At 42.6% G+C, this 13,077-nt stretch overlaps 1 protein-coding gene across 5 annotated transcripts in view; it reads left to right on the top strand.

Annotated features, from left to right (window-relative positions):
* Window positions 1–13,077, top strand: part of LOC122089371 (adenylate kinase 5, chloroplastic) — a 129,751-nt gene that overhangs the window by 113,285 nt on the left and 3,389 nt on the right. For all 5 annotated transcript variants that reach the window (XR_006143317.1, XR_006143316.1, XM_042659044.1 and 2 more), the window contains exons 12-15: window positions 7,122–7,201; window positions 7,335–7,400; window positions 7,991–8,020; window positions 8,147–8,256. Coding sequence is in view for 3 of the 5 variants with exons in the window: in XM_042659044.1 (XP_042514978.1) it covers window positions 7,122–7,201; window positions 7,335–7,400; window positions 7,991–8,020; window positions 8,147–8,256 (286 nt within the window). In the remaining 2 variants the exon portion in view is untranslated. The remainder of the gene's footprint in view (window positions 1–7,121; window positions 7,202–7,334; window positions 7,401–7,990; window positions 8,021–8,146; window positions 8,257–13,077) is intronic.

Here is a 13,077-nt window from a genome sequence, read left to right as displayed (position 1 = left end):
GAAGGGTTTCGAATGTAGGACCAAGCAAAGGCAGAGGAGAAGATCCCATTGGAGGAGGGGATCCAATTACATTTATCTTCCCTTTCTCTATGACCAGGGGAGAGGGGGGAGGGAGGACCAGAGATCTATAAGAGGAGGGAGAGCGGAGGGAGGGGACCAGCCATTGGGAGAAAGGATAGAGGAGACCAACGCATTGGTAGGGAGACCGGAAGAATAGATAACTTTGGGGGTTAGCAGATGAGACAATATGCCCTAAGGATGCCAGGGATCCTTCCAAAGGGAGGTTGACTGACCATTTCCTATTCCATAGGAAATGGCAGTAAGGGCAATGGGCCTATGCTCGAGAATTTTCCTCCAGATCTAGGATGCATCAGAGATGGAAGGGTCCGTCTAAAGAGAGTTATGCTTGAGCCAGAGAGAATCCAATCTACCCAAATGCTTCTGTGTTTGGACACAATTTTCCGGATAAGCTTGAGGACACCCACCGAATTGGCATCTTTGATTCTCCTAATCCCTAATCCTCCTTCAAATTTAGGGAGGCAAACCTTCTTCCAACTAAGAGGACTGAGGAATTTGGAGAAATCAGAGCCCTTCCAAAGGAAGGAACACAGAAGCTCCTCAAAAGACTTAAATCACTGAAGTTGGGAGGACAAAGGTACCGGACCAATATAAATACATGGACTGGAGGACCGACTTAATCAAGGTAAGACAGCTGGCAAAAGAGAAGAGTTTGCCTTTCCAAAGTTGAAGCTTTTTCCTGATGTGGTCAAGCAATGGGATGCAATGATGGGAAGAAAGCCTGGAGGAAATAAAGGGTAGGCCCAAGTATTTATAACAAGCAAGGAACCCAGTGGGATTCCAGAGATATCACAAAGGTTTTCTTTGGCCTCAGGGGACATACCAGAGAGGAAGATATTGGACTTGAGGAGGTTGATTCTGAGACCCGAAAGAGTTTCAAAGTTGTGAAGAGTGGACTTAATGGTGGTGATGGAAAGAGGATCAGCCTTAGAGATCATAATATCATCAGCAAAAGCCAAGTGGGAGAGGAGGAGAGATTTGCATTTAGGAATGGGAGAAATGAGATGGAGGTCAATGATAGATTGGATAGAGCGGGAAAGGCCTTCTAAGGAAAGGGAGAAGAGAAGAGGGGAAAAGGGGCACCCTAGGCGGATACCACGCCCCGAGGGGAAGTAACCAGCCGCGATACCATTCACTAAGACAGAGAAGTGGGGAAGGAGATATAAGTTCGGATCCAGTAAACAAAAGAGGTCGAAAAGGCTATTTCGAGTAGAACATTAGAAATTAAGTCCCAACTGATCGTTTCAAAAGCTTTATGAATGTCAATCTTAAGGAGGGAAGCCGGAGAGTTAAACGCGGTCAAAACCACAATCAATCTCATGATAGAGGATAATGTTGTAGGCAGCAATGCTCCTTCCCGTTATAAAGGCAGATTGGTTGGGGCTGAAAGGGAACCAATGACTTTCTGAATCCTGTTTGCTAGGATTTTGGCAATGAAGTTGTAGAGAGAAATGGGTCTAAAGTCATTCATGGAAACCGCACCTTCCTTTTTAGGGATAAGGCAGTGGAAGGTGTGATTTATCGCACCAATTTGGTTTGGATTGTAGAAGAAACTACGCACCGCCAGAATGAGGCCATTATGGATGGTATTCCAACTGGCAGAGAAGAAGCCATACTGAAGTCATCAGGACCCGAGGCTTTATTGGCCTTATGAGAGAGGACGGCCGAGAGGATTTCTTCCTCGTTGGGGATGGATTGGAGGAAGGGGAAGAGCTTATCAGGGACAAACTTGTTGAGAAGATTGGGGGGGCTGGGGGGGATGCGGGGAGGGGTGGGGGTAGGGTTGAAGAGTGCTAGAAATGGGAGAGGACTTCAGCCTTGATGAGATCAGGGGAGTAGAGATTAATCCCAGAGGAAGAAATAAGCTTAGGAATGGTGTTGGGATTATTCTTGGCTTTGAGAGAACAGTGGAAGTAAACCAAATTAGAATCTCCCAAATCAAGCCATTCTATACGGGCTTTCTGGTGGAGGAAGCATTCTTCTTATTCCAGAAGCAAGGATAGGTCGGAGGCAACAACTTTTTCTTCCTCAGCCAGGACAGGATTGAGAAGATCGAGCGGGAATCTAGATTGAATGGAATGGAGCTTGTCCTGACCATCAGAGACCCGAGAGGAGATATTCCCAAAGTTGGAGGTATTCCAAAGCTTAAGGGTGGCTTTAACATTCTTAAGCTTCTTGGCAAAGGCAAGGAGGGGGGGATAGGGATGTTCCAAGCACTATGGACTAAAGGTTTGAAATTGGGATGGGAGATCCACATGTTAAAGAACTTGAAAGGCTTAGGACTGAAGGAACGGAAGGGGAGGACATGGAGTGAGATGGGTCTATAGTTCGAAATCCCAGGAAGACCAAAGCAAGCATGAGAACAAGGAAAAGAGTCAAGTCAGGCTTCATTAACGAGGGCCCTATCAAGGTTGCAAGCCACCCGCTAATTACCAGCTCTTCTATTGTGCCAAGTAAGCGATCACAGGGTAGCCTAAGGGAAGCCCTATTATGAGTATAGACTACTGAGAGAAAACAGATGAAGGGACCAGAGTGATGGGAAATAGAGATATGCATGACTTGGGCTGAGGAGGAGAAATAGGAGATGGGCAGGGAGGATGGGTCCCAAAGGATCCAAATTTTGCCATTAGGGCTGTGAAGATAATTAGACCCAAAGGACCAATAAGGGCAATTGATGAGGCAAGAGGCATTGGGCTCCAGGACATGGGTTTCCAGAAGACAGCAAAGATTGGACTGAGAGGAGCGAATGTGGGATCTTATCTCGGCTTGTTTTGCTGAGGAATTGAGACCTCGAGGAATCATTAAGAACTGAAGGGAGGGCATCAGATGCTTAGTTAAGCTGCGGGGGGTCTTAGGGATGGGGGGACCAGAGGTGGAGGGAGGCTGGCGGCTATAACCTATGATAGGGGAGACAATGGGAGTGGTTGTGGATTTAGAAGTGGTGGAGGTTTTTTTGCTTTGCTTCTTATGGGTGGAGGGGGCAGAGTTGATATTATTGGCTAGGGTGTTAGGATTGGGGATATGGTTGGTCTCGGCGACAACATGGACCCCATCCAAAGGGTCAGCCAAAGGGGCTAGCCAAAAACTATGAGCAATCAAAGATCCAATTCCGCTGGGATTTTCTTCAGTGATCATAGGGTGACAAGTAGCAACTTCTTTGCATTAGTACAGAGGCCTACTGAGGCTTACATATGTGGGCAGCAGATTGCAGCTTCATTGCAGTGGTTAGGGGGCCTTCCCGGCTATCGCAGGGAGCATTGAGATCTTCCAAGGCCATCATGGATGCAGAGTGGTCTTCAATGTTGGTACAGGAATCCGAGGGACATTCCAAGGTCAGCAGAGGAGCTGCGACCACAAAGATTAAAGTATCTGTATCGGTCGCCATATCGGTCGATCAAAATTAAGATACGTATCGGAGGGTATCGTATCGTATCGGTGATACACTAAGATACGTTAAAGATACGCACATAAATGGATAAATGGATATGAAACACCTTTTTAAACACTTTTGCATAAAAAATTTGTTAAAAAAAGCTATTGATAACATGTATTATGCATAAACACTAAATTGAGGGTATCACACTAAGAATTCAAAGTTTGTAGTTATCCCATAAATGTAAAATCCTTGTTCCCAATCTTGATTTCCACTTTAGTTAGAGAGAAATATGGCTGGCAGCAACTTTGGAACAAAAACCCTTCAAAAAATCGTGTTTTTTGAAAAAATACCCATCTTGACCATTATATGACCGTAGCACACTGTATCGGTACATACCGATACGTACTGATCAATACATACCGATACTCACCGATACATACTGATACTCATCGATATGTACCGATCGATACATACAAATACTCACCGAAACGTATATTTCACCTCGATTTTATATTTCCCATAGAGTATCAGTACGTATCGATAGTGTATTGGTGCATATCGGTATGTATCGTAGGATATATATCGATATGAAAGGATTTTAAAAATTTCATGTATCGTATCGTTCGGCTAAATTTAAGATACGTATCGGAGGGTATCGTATCGGTATCGGAGATACTTTAACTCAAGGATTAAAGTATCGGAGATACTTTAACTCAAGGATTAAAGTATCGGATATCGGTCGCCATATCGGTCAGTCAAAATTAAGATACGTATCGGAGGGTATCATATCGTATCGGAGATACGCTAAAGATACACACATAAATGGATAGGAAACATTTTTTTAAACACTTTTGCATAAAGAATTTGTTAAAAAAAACTATTGATAACATGTATTATGCATAAACACTAAATTGAGGGTATCGCACTAACAATTCAAGGTTTGTAGTTGTCCCATAAATGTAAAATCCTAGTCCATAACCTTGATTTCCACTTTAGTTAGAGAGAAATATGACTGGTAAAAACTTTGGAACAAAAACCCCTCAAAAAATCGTATTTTTTTGAAAAATTACCCATCTTGGCCATTATATGACCGTAACGCACTGTATCGATACATACCGATATTCACTGATTCGTACCGATCGATACATAACAATACTCACTGATACATACCGATCGATACATACCGATACTCACCGATACATACCGATTGATACACATTGATACTTATCGATACGTACTGATACATACCGAAACGTACATTTCACCTCGATTTTATATTTTCCATAAAGTCGTATCGGTGCATATCGTATTGTATCGATGTGTATCGGTGGTGTATGTATCATAGGATATATCGATACAAAAGGATTTTAAAAATTCCATTTATCGTATTGGTGTGTATCGTATCAGTCGGCTAAATTTAAGATACGTATCGGAAGATATCGTATCAATATCGGAGATACTTTAAACCATGAGTCAACAATACCTAGTGTAGAGAAAATTGATTAAATAGAGATGCAAGTAGTTAAAGTCAATGGAAAATAAAAGGGGGTGAGGACAGAAGTCGTTGAAGGGGGACGGGGATCATGCTGTTTTAATATTTGGACAGGGATACAAGAGACAAAGAGAAAGAGAAGAGTGATGAGAAGGTGAGAGAAAGAATGGGGGTGGGAGGGTCTTACCTTAGTGCTGAGAGAGAAAGAGAGAAGTAGAAGCTTCACACTGGGGGAGGGGAGAGAGATTCCACGATGGAGAGGGAGCCCATGCACACCATTCAACTTTTCTTTCATTCAATAACAACTTCCTTGGTTGTAGGCCTTACAAATTAATAAAAGCTAAAAGCAAAAAATAAACCCTAGTCATATTCAACAAACTAGGAAACTAATAGAATAAGAATCCTATTCTAATCTACTAGCAAAAAGATTCCCAATCAAATCCAATAAACTAGGAAAAAGATATTAAAAGAATCCTAATCTAATCCACCAACTAAGGAAATAATAAATAAAGGTGCAAGTTTACTTTTCAAAAAAGAAAAAGAAAAAAACAAGGAATCAACAGGGCTGAAATCTCGATTTGATATTCTCCCTAGCCTCCTGTGTTGGCTGTCCAGGTGGGGCCCATTTATTGCAGTCAATTTCCAGAACTGAACAAATACTTCTCCACAGAAAAGTTGAGAGTGTGGGTCCCATGGTGATCATCAATCCTCCAACTAGATAGAACCTGAGCTGGGCTGGTCTCTGCATCATTGTATCTGATAGACTTGGAAATCTGGACTGATGTCCCCGTCACTTCTTTTGTGATGTTTAGCATTTTAATTATTGGGTCATCCTTTCATAACTAAATGCAATAGAATAATAATGTAGTTGCATAACTTGCGTTAGATATAAATCCGAATGTTCAGAAGGCCTCCAAGAAGCAGTTGGCTGTCAATGGGCTGAAACTTACCTTTGGGTAGTTATATTATAGGTTGTGCCATTTATTTTGTTGAGTTTCATTTTATAAGCCTATAAAGTGAGGGTTAAGTTACTACATGCGATTAGTAAAGTGAAATATTTCACTTAGATTTGAATACTTAATTTATAGATAGAGTTTCTTTTGAGTTTATTTATTTCATTGAATGTGTAAGTATGATTAAGAATCCTCTTATGAGTTAGTTTAGAAATTTTAGGTCTTTATATGTGTGTTACACCCCCATCAGTTAAGGATGATTTGAGAAAATGACATGATTTTTTTAAGAGTTTAGTGCTGTTGAGCAGTGCATATGGGATTGGTATCCCAAGCTTGATTTCTTCTCTTCTTTCCTACAAGCATATAGATCCCATCCCTTTTCCCTGTCCTTCAATCGATCTGATTTCATCCTTTTAACAACTTAGTTGCTTCCTTTATCTCAGAGCTGATCATAGATTTGATCATTGGGCCTGTTTGCACCTAAGATCCATAATCCAGAATTCAGATTGCATTAATTGAGATCAGAGCTAAAGCTGGCCCTGGATACCATGGATCCTCCTTTATTGCTTGCTACCCACCAAAAAATCTAAGTCATGCAAGGGAACTTGCGAATGGTTGAAGCAAATATCAGATAAACTAAACGATGATGTATCTTATTTTTATTAGCAACGGGTGGAAAAGCTAGAAGGTGAGTCATCAATGATGGAAGACAAGTGGCTTCAGTTATCAATGAAGAACCTCCTATGGAGGAACATACATTGATTGAGCTTTTGATCAAACCCATCGAGTTTGTGCTTAAAGATTGTGATTCAACAATGATTTATTGCTGATTTTGTATCATTGGATTGTGGATTGATCAATGTTTTCATAAGGTCAAGTACTGTGGTCTATTGTATGTTCAAAATTCTCCCATTCTACAAAACTCGAGCATGAGGTTTTTTGAACCAAGGGGAATTGATATAGTTGTATACTTTTGCATTAATCCCATTGATTACAAGTAGTCTCCATTTCCTTTTCTCTTACAAGGGAAATGCTTACGTTTTAGACATTGTGTGTAACTACAGAGAAAACATTGCATATATGCTATTTATATCAACTCCAAATGTAGTTGGTGGCCGCCTTCTTCATCAGCTTCATCAAATGTGTGTTCTTAATGTTTGCAGTCCCCGAATGATGAAGTTAACAAGACATTATGATTTGGTTTCTCTCCTTTTGATTTTAGGTGCCAAAGATGTTGATGAACAGGATGACATGTTTATCCTAGTTGCTCCTCAAAATGCTGTTGGGAATTGTATTATTGATGTGAGGAACTTCTTATAATTTTTTTTAATGCATTATTCATTATCCTTTTTAACAAGATATGTTCTAGTTTCACCTGTTTCTAGAATGAATCGTCTTTTCCATTTTACTAACTCAATGTTTGTTGGATATACAGGATCTAAAAGCTATGACTGATTCTGCTGGTAACCGCCCTGTCATTCTTATTAATCCTCGGCTAAAGGTTCTAATTCTTATACATCTTAAGCACTTGGGACACATATTTCATGCATGGTGTTTGTTTCTTTCCCCATTGTATCTTTATTTTCTGAAGATATAAGTGGCTGATATAAATTTACACCAGATAAGAAATGAATCCCCTTAATGGCATAAGACTTACACTTACTTCCTTGGAGATTTGTAACCCTTCCAATTGTCCCAACACGAGTAACACTTGCAAGTAGGGTCATTCCTTCCCTTGTGGCAAAAAACTGATGCTAGTTAGTAGTCCTTGACACTGTCCCCCTCTTGTGGTTCACTGCAGTCAAGCACACAAGGTAGGTTTAGGGCTCAGGTATAACACATGAGCCTGGCTATAATTCTTATAATATTGGCCAAGAATATTTATTTTGGCATCAACCTCTTTCTCTGCTCATATTTGAGCAATTTCTTTAATTCTTGCATGGTTGTGTAAGCATGCTAGTAACACTGTGTTACAGATGAACTTGCTTTCATTTCTAATCAGTTCTTAGGATAGAAAATAACTGTAGCAATTGATAACCCTCTGAAGTTTATATGAGCACTCATTCTTTTGTGGGCCTTTTTGGAACTCAGGATCTGCCTGCGTCTAGCGGCATCATGCAAGTAAGTAACACCTATTAACTTATTATCATGCAAGGAAGTAACAACTATTAACTTAATTTTATTGTCTACTTGGGACTAATAGATCTTAACGTATTTGATTGGTCATTTTCTACCACTCCTTTGAAGACAATGGGAAGGGACAAGAGATTGGAGTATGCAGCGTCATTCCAGAGCTGCTATTCTTTCAGGCTTCTTTATTATGCAGGCACACAATATCCGATTATGGGTGCTCTCAGGTGTGATATTTAGAATTTCGCTATTGTTCATTTCATTTTCTGTTTGCATTTGGTGCAGTACAGCATCATCTATTCTGTATCCATCTTATATGCTCCAATGCCAAAGTAATTCATTGTTTATGTGATGCAGTACTGCTTGTGTGGGGCAGCTCAAACCTTTTCGGGAGTCCAGATGGGGATGAACTGGTCCAGTTTGGGTTTTGGGTCTGGTAGGATAGTTAGGATTTATTTCTATTTTGGGATAATCATACAATCTTTTATTTGGGTAGATTAAGTAGGAGATAGCTACATAGGATTTAATTCCCTATTTGTTTTGAGTTTCCAAACTAGAATAGGTCACTTTTTCAGTTGGGTTTCTTTATTGGGCTTTTTTTTTTTTTTTTTGATGAATAAATAATTCATTACAAGAAGGAAAAATAACAAGAGGAGGAAAAAGGGGGGGGGAGGCCATGGCCAACAAAGAAAACAAAGGCCGAAGCCTACAAAGAAAGCAAACTAGAAGAAAACAAAAACAAAACAATCACCAACATAGGCTACCAAAATAAGGGGGGTGGGGCCGAGGGAGAGCTGGGGAACAGAAATCCAAGAAGCTATCAAGTGGGGAGGGGATGAAGTCAACCTCCAGGTTCCATGAAGCAATGATGTGGGAATTTCTTGGGGTGGTGGGGATTGGACGGGTCTGAAGAAATGAAGCTTTAGACGTGACATCGAAGTAGATAGCTTTCCAAATCTTATCCGGAGAACGGGATTTGGAAGTCCATCTACGAATGTTACGTTCCATCCAAAGGTGATTAATAGTGGTGGCGAAGGCCAATTTACCAATGGAATCACATATAGAGGAACCAGAGAATGTCATATCAATCCAATTTCACTCTCTATCAAAAGGGAGAATGGATCTTTTTGAAGGCCAGCATTTGGACATGACAGTTTTCCAGGTGAGGGAAGAAAGACAGGAGAAGAGGTGAGGAATGTCTTCTATACCCAGGGGGCAAAGGCAGCATGCAAGATTGGCTGGGATATGATGGTCGATGAGAAAGGCTTGAGTAGGCAAGCAGTTTGACAAATAACGCCAAAGAGTAAAGCTGTGGCGGGGGATGTACCCTTTGATCCAAACCACCTTGTGCCACGCAACAACCAGGGAGGGGTTACAAATGAAAGGCCAAGCAGAGTAGAAGTGAAGGATTCATTAGAGGGGAGGGGAGCCATATGCATTTGTCTGCCCTTCCTCTGTGACCAAGGAAGGGGGGAGGGAGGGAGGACCACAGGTTAAGAAGGGGAGGAGGAGAGATGGGAGGGGACCAGCCAAAGGGGGAAAGGATGGAAGAGACAAAGGCGACTGGAGAAAGGACCGAAGAGTATATGGCTCTGGGGGGGATGATGTGAGCAAGGATGCCTGTAGGATGCGAGGGGTCCTTCTAGAGGGAGGTAGACTGGCCATTACCAATCTTGAAGGAGATGGCGGAGAGGGCAAGGGGCCGAAGCTCAAGAATCTTATGCCAAATCCAGGATCCATCAAAGATGCAGGGAGCAGTCCAAAGGGAGTTAGACTTGAGCAGACCAAAGTATATCCAGTCAACCCAGATGCTCTTATACACAATCTTCCAGATGAGCTTGAGGATTCCAACAAAGTTGGTGGTTTTGATTCCTCTAATCCCAAGGCCACCTTCAGCTTGAGGAAGGCAAACCTTCTCCCAACATAAGGGTCTTAGGAATTTAGAGGAATCAGAACCCTTCTAAAGAAAGGAACAAACGAGACCCTCAAAGGATTTAATTACAGAAGGATTTATTGGGATTTTATAATTGAATAACGGAATAGAAATTTGATTTTTGTGAGTTGCGTGGTGGCTGTGACTTCTCCCTTCCCTTTTCTGCTCTTTTCTCTCTCTTTCCGGTAGGATCCTTATCTTCTTTGTTGCTTTTCTTTCTCTCTTTCCTTTTTTTTTTTTAATAAATAGGTAATATATAAAACAAGAGAAAAGGAGGGGGGATATACAAGACCAATAGGCCGAATGATACAACCCTAGGGGGTAGGGTGGGGGGAAAGGCATAATGCAATGAGGAAGACCCCAGGAAACAACAATGAGCCTATTCCTTGGCGAGTCAACAACAGGCCTATAGGGGAGGGATACGAGTTTGGAGGAGACGTCAAAGTAGATGGCCTTCCAAATCATGTCAAAAGACCTTGAGTAAGAGGGCCATCTACGAAGATTGTGCTCCATCCAAATATGAGAGATCGTAGTACCAAAAGCAAGCTTGCCGGCAATATCACAAGTAGATTTCCTTGAAAAGGCCATATCAATCCAAAGCCATTCTCTCTGAAGGGGGAGGGGGATCTCCAGGAAAGCGAGCACTTGGAGAGGACGTGCTTCCATATACGAGAGGAGTATTCGAAGAAGAGGTGGTTGGTATCTTCGATGCCATTCCAGCAAAGGCAGCAAGCAGGGGAGACCGAGATATGGCGGTATATGAGAAAAGACTGGGTGGGGAGACAGTTGGAGAGAGCTCTCCAGATAATGAGACTGTGGTGAGGGATGTGGGCTAGAAACTAGACAATGTTGAACCAGGGGTTGGAGGGCTAAGGGATCGAGAATGATTCCTAGCCGAAGAGGAGGAGAAGCATCCAGATGCAGAGGTCCAGATGGTGCGATCGGCTAAGGAGGGAAGGGGGAATGGAGTTAAGAAATTGCCAGATGATGGAGAGGGAGGGAATGTAAGGGGGGACTAGGAGTTGTTAGAGATGATAGAGGAGACTGGGGAGACCAGAGGAGTAGACAGAGCGATGACTTATGAGCTAAGAGAGGACACCAGCCGGGTGCCAATTGTTAAGCCAGAAGGAGGTGTTCAAACCATTTCCAATATTGGATTTGATGACAGTCAAGGCCAGAGGACGGGCAAAAAGAATATTCTTTCACACCCAATAGGAGTTGGGTTTGATGATACAAGTCCATAAGGAGTCATTGCGAAGTAGGGTAGCATAGACCTATGACACCCAGATGCCTAGGCACTTGGAGACCACAATGGCAGTAGAATTAACATCCTTAATTCACCTGATGCCTGGACCTCTTTCACGCTTGGGAAAGCAGACAGAGAAGGACACAGAGGAGGACTAATGAATGGGATGGAGGAATTTGGGCGAATCAGAACCTTTCCATAAGGTGTGAAAGAGGGAACAATGGATTTGATGATTGATTTGGGAAGCTGAAAAGTTCCCAACCAATTAATGTAAGATGATTGGAAGATCGATCAGATAAGAACTAAACCCGCATATAAGAGCAGCTTGCTCTTCCAATAAAGCTTTTTATGGACTTAATTTAGCATAGGGGCACAATGGTGAGCAGTAAGCCTGAACGAGATGAGAGGCAGGCCAAGATACTTAACCGGAAGAGAACCACAGGTGAAGCCAGTGAGCAGGAGGAGACGAGCTTTGGAGGGCTCCCGAGACTCCTGCAAGGAAGAGATGGGATTTGATAAGGGAGATATAAAGGCCCGATAGGGACTCAAAGAGATGGAGAGAGGACATAATGGTGGAGATGGAACCCTCATCAACTCTGGAGAAGATCATAAGGTCATCAACAAAGCCAAGGTGGGTGAGATTGGAAGCTTTTCCCTTAGGGGTGGGAGAGATGAGATGATTGTTGGTTTGAGTTTTAATGGATCTGAAGAGGACCTCCAGAGTAAAGAAAAAGAAGGGGGATAGGGGCAGCCTTGGCCGATGCCGACAGCGGGGGAGAAGAACCCCGTAGGAGAACCATTCACAAGAATGGAGAGCTTGGGGGAGGAGATGCAGGTTAGGATCCAGTTCACGAAGGATAGGGGGAAGGACATGGATAGCATGACTCTGGATATGAGGTCCCATCTGCGGAGACGAATGCTTTGTGGATGTCAATTTTGAGAAGGGCGGTGGGGGAATGCGATTTCTTATCAAAACCATGACAATCTCATAACAAATGATGATATTGTCAGAAATGCTATGACCCGAAATGAAGGCGGATTGGTTGGCACTGACAAGAGAGTCGATGACTACCTGAATGTAATTAACAAGGATTTTTGTAATGAACTTATAGAGGAGATTACACAGGGAGATATGTTGAAATTCGGATAAGGAGGAGGGGCCCTCTTTGTTAGGGATAAGACAATGGTAGGTATGGTTGAATTGGTAGACTTAGGAGGGATTAAATAAGAAGCTCTTGATGCCGTTGATGAGATCCTCACCGATAGACTAACTAGAGGTGTAAAAGCCTATGTTGAAGCCGTCAGGGCCGGGAGCTTTGTTGGCTTTGTGGGAATGAACAGTTGCTAGGATTTCCTGAGCGGAGGGAATGGATTGTAGGGAAGGATATGAGATGGTTAGGGATGAACTTGTCCAGAAGAGGGAAGAGGGGGGAGGGGGGGAGGGGGGAGGAGGTGGGAGAAGGGGGATAAAATATGTTCTTGAAGAAGGAAATGCATTCGTCTTTGATGTCCGGGGGGTTTCTCAAGGTGGAACCATTGCTGTCCAGATGAAGAGGAATGGAGTTGGAGTTGTTCTTGGCCTTGAGAGATTTATGGAAATAGGATGAGTTGGAGTCCCCTAGATCAAGTCATTTGATGCGGGATTTCCAGTTGATGAAGCTTTCTTCCTGGGAGAGGAGAGAAGATAGCTCCGAGAGGTCTCTTTTTCTTCCCGAGACAAGGAAGGGTTGAGGAGATTGGATTGCAACCGGATTTGGATGGAATCAAGCCTAGACCTACAATCAGAGACCCTAGAGGAGATGTTGCCAAAGGTGTAGGCGTTCCAATCCTTAAGGTCAAGCTTGAGGGGGAGTGTTGGAATGTATGTAA

This window comes from Macadamia integrifolia, chromosome 9, assembly GCF_013358625.1.
Source record: "Macadamia integrifolia cultivar HAES 741 chromosome 9, SCU_Mint_v3, whole genome shotgun sequence".
Classification (NCBI taxonomy): Eukaryota; Viridiplantae; Streptophyta; class Magnoliopsida; order Proteales; family Proteaceae; genus Macadamia; species Macadamia integrifolia.
Note: the sequence above shows the minus strand (reverse complement) of the source record. Positions and strands in the feature narration are given on the sequence as shown.